At 29.0% G+C, this 3,479-nt stretch overlaps 1 protein-coding gene across 18 annotated transcripts in view; it reads right to left on the bottom strand.

The window, feature by feature from the left end:
* LOC106874470 (rho guanine nucleotide exchange factor 7) overlaps positions 1–3,479 on the bottom strand; it is a 206,499-nt gene that overhangs the window by 14,320 nt on the left and 188,700 nt on the right. For 12 of the 18 annotated variants that reach the window (XM_052966465.1, XM_052966467.1, XM_052966472.1 and 9 more), the window contains one exon: positions 2,863–2,880. The exons of the other annotated variants lie outside the window; for them this stretch is intronic. In XM_052966465.1, coding sequence (XP_052822425.1) covers positions 2,863–2,880 — 18 coding nt within the window. The remainder of the gene's footprint in view (positions 1–2,862; positions 2,881–3,479) is intronic. 18 annotated transcript variants of the gene reach the window in all.

Raw genomic sequence — 3,479 nt, 5'->3', positions numbered from 1 at the left:
ATGCCGTGCTTGAAGAGAACTATTGATTCATGTACATCATAATCAAAATTAAATCAAATCAAATCAAATCACAATCAAAGGGAAATTGTAGTTGTGGTCCCTATGCTGGTGGCATGTAATAAGCACCATCCGTACGTGGCTGATGCTGGCACCGCCTTGACTGGCTCCTATGCCAGTGGCATGTAAAAAGCACCATCTGATCGTGGTCGACACCAGTCCACTCTGTCTCCTGTGTTGGTGGCAAGTAAAAAAAAATCACCCACTACACTCTCGGAGTGGTTGCCGTTAGGAAGGGCATCCAGCAGTAGAAACATTGCCAGATCATACTGGAGCCTTGTGCAGCCTCCTTGTTTCACAGACCCTAGTCGAGTCGTTCAACCCATGCCAGCATGGAAAACGGATGTTAAAATGATGATGATGATGATGATTATAGTGTGTGTGTATATATATATATATATATATAGATAGATAGATAGATAGATAGATATATACATATATATGTATGTATATATAGAGAGAGATATACATATATATGTATATATATATATATAGAGAGAGAGAGATATACATATATATGTATATATATATAGAGAGAGATATACATATATATGTATATATATATAGAGAGAGAGATATACATATATATGTATATATATATATAGAGAGAGATATACATATATATGTATATATATATATATATATATATATATATATATATATATATATATATATATATATATATACACACACACACACACACACACACACATGTATAATAATACACAAGGAACAGATCTAGTTCCTGCAATACAGATAGATTCCTTTGAGTGAACAGATAGAGTAATGTGCATGTAATATCCAACCAAACTTCAGTTTTCCCCATCTACCAGTGCAAAGAAGCAATTTCTATACAAGAACGTTTAAATAAAGAAAATTTGCTCATTGAAAATTACAGAACACCTCTAAATATGAACACATAACCAACTTTGGACTCAGTATTTACTTTCATTCATGATCACTGTACGTATTTCATCTCACTACTTTAGCTTTTGAGTTTTTGTGCATATATTTACTTATCCCCTCCCAGAAAGATGACAAATTACATTCCCTGTCCCCTATAATTATAATCACCAATCGCCTTTCCTTGTACTTTTCTATTTGTTGAATCATTTATTCACAAACTTTTTCACACACAACATGGACTAAAATCTTCTTAAGAAATTAACACAGACAAAGACAATATATAATTAAATGTATTAGCATTTAAATAAATTTAAAGAGGAAATTATTGGTTTTTAATGAATTCACTTACATTGTGAGTGCTGAATTTTGATTTTAGTCTGGCAAAACTTTTCAAGCAACATATACAAAATAGCAACAAATATCAAAATATTGCACAAATTTTCCATTTTACAAAGCAACCAAAATCTCAAGTCCATGCTTACTTAACATTACAAAGTTAGATAACGTTAATAAATTAATGTACATATAGAATATGAATAATATCCATTTGAATAATATTGTATTCTACATTAATATTTATAATATATGTATGTGTTTCCATATATCATGGTAAACATCAACTTGATAATGAATATTTTCAGTTATTTAATGAGTTTGGAAGGAATGCACATTTAAACCTTCAGCACTGAAATGACTGTCAAATGTAATACTTAATTCTTCACATTGTTTTTTGATTTATCCTGTAATATCTCATAGCTTTGAGATTTCAAATCTTTGATTGTTAATTTTTAGAATGACATTGTGGAGTAGGTATGAGAAACAAGATATGGCCAGATTTGAACATAAAACAGGTTGTATAAAGGGTAAACTCACATACAAAATTTAAAAGAGTAATAATTACTATTCCTTGGGTCAACTAATTTTCTTATTTTTTAATAATGTGTATTACAATATTAAACATGAATTAAAAGTCATAAAAAAAAGAATGTAGACTTTCCTAATTACAATGGATTATAGTGCAGAATATAAATTTACAGTAAATGAAACGTTTAATAAAATCATATTTTGTTAAGCATTCATTAGACTAAAGAACCAGTATATATACAGTATATATCCCAGTCAAATATGTTAAATGCTTTTATCAGTACATTCAATAATGACAATGCCAATATTATGTATTCAGCGTTTCTGAACAAACTTTATCATTCAAGTTTATAACATTACAATCCAAACATTCTACTGTAGATAAAACTGACACCAAGTGTACCATATCAGTTACACACAGAAGGGTTAGTTCAGTGAATACAATAAAATGCAAAGTACAGCCAGGGATATTTAGTGATAGAAAAGTACACAAAGCCTAAAGTTTGTAGTCCTTTGGAAGTCAATATGGTTCCTAATTAGGATTTTTAATCAGTAACAGTGAGTCTTCAAACTCAATGATAAAGGGATATAAAAACTATTAAAAACGGAAAAGTTAATGACACTATTAAGAGATAAAAAGTAAAATCAATTTAACTCATGATTATTATTATTATTATTATTATTATTATTATTATTTTGTATAACAGTACAAAGTATTTTACAATTATTATTTGGATTTTTTTTTTAATATTTACTTGAAAATAACAACTTATTTCATGTGAAGTACTATTCTGGAAAGAAAGATCTATACTTTAAATATAATTCCATCATTTAAAGACTCTAGGCCATGTGTGCAATTCATTTTATTTATCATAAAAAAAAAAAGAAAAGAACAACAGATAGCACAATATCCAGCAAAATATTTAACAAGACATGTAATAGTATGTGAAGAGCAACACAGGGTGAACTGACTGAGCAGTATAGTAGAAACTATAGCAACATTCGAAAAATAAATATAAAATAGGTAAAACACACCTGCTGGCACCTTGATATCTGACCAGAGAGGGACAAGGAAGAGAAAGAGAGAGATGAAATAAGTTATGTTCATGTATAGTCAGGTAAACTGAAATCATTCTGCTCAATTTTACTTGACAACATAAAACATGTAATAACAAACAAAAGTAAGAATATACATTCAAACTGTCACAAATACTGTAGTTAATCATACATTTAAGACAAGTCAGTCCAGACTGCAAGGAATTCATTCATCTGTATAGCATGGTCCAGTTTAAAAATACTGTAATTTTATGTGATCTTACAGAGACTACATTATTCTCTATTTGCAAATGTGTTCATGTACATTGAATTAAGTTTCCATGTCAGACACAGCCTGTGTCTGGAGAATACACACAACACACACACACTAAATATCTTCTGCCAAACCATGTTTCTAAGCATGAATGCAACAAGAACTGATAGTCCACCATCATCAGTGGAATTGAAAGAAGCAGTTACAGAAGTTACTTCTCAAATACACAATTGGTAAAGAAATATTGTTAAGTAACAAAAGCTAAACAATAAAAAAAAATCTTTAATATATAAATCTTTAATACATATATATATATATATATATATATATATATATATATATA

This window comes from Octopus bimaculoides, chromosome 3 (assembly GCF_001194135.2).
Source record: "Octopus bimaculoides isolate UCB-OBI-ISO-001 chromosome 3, ASM119413v2, whole genome shotgun sequence".
Lineage (NCBI taxonomy): Eukaryota > Metazoa > Mollusca > Cephalopoda > Octopoda > Octopodidae > Octopus > Octopus bimaculoides.
Note: the sequence above shows the minus strand (reverse complement) of the source record. Positions and strands in the feature narration are given on the sequence as shown.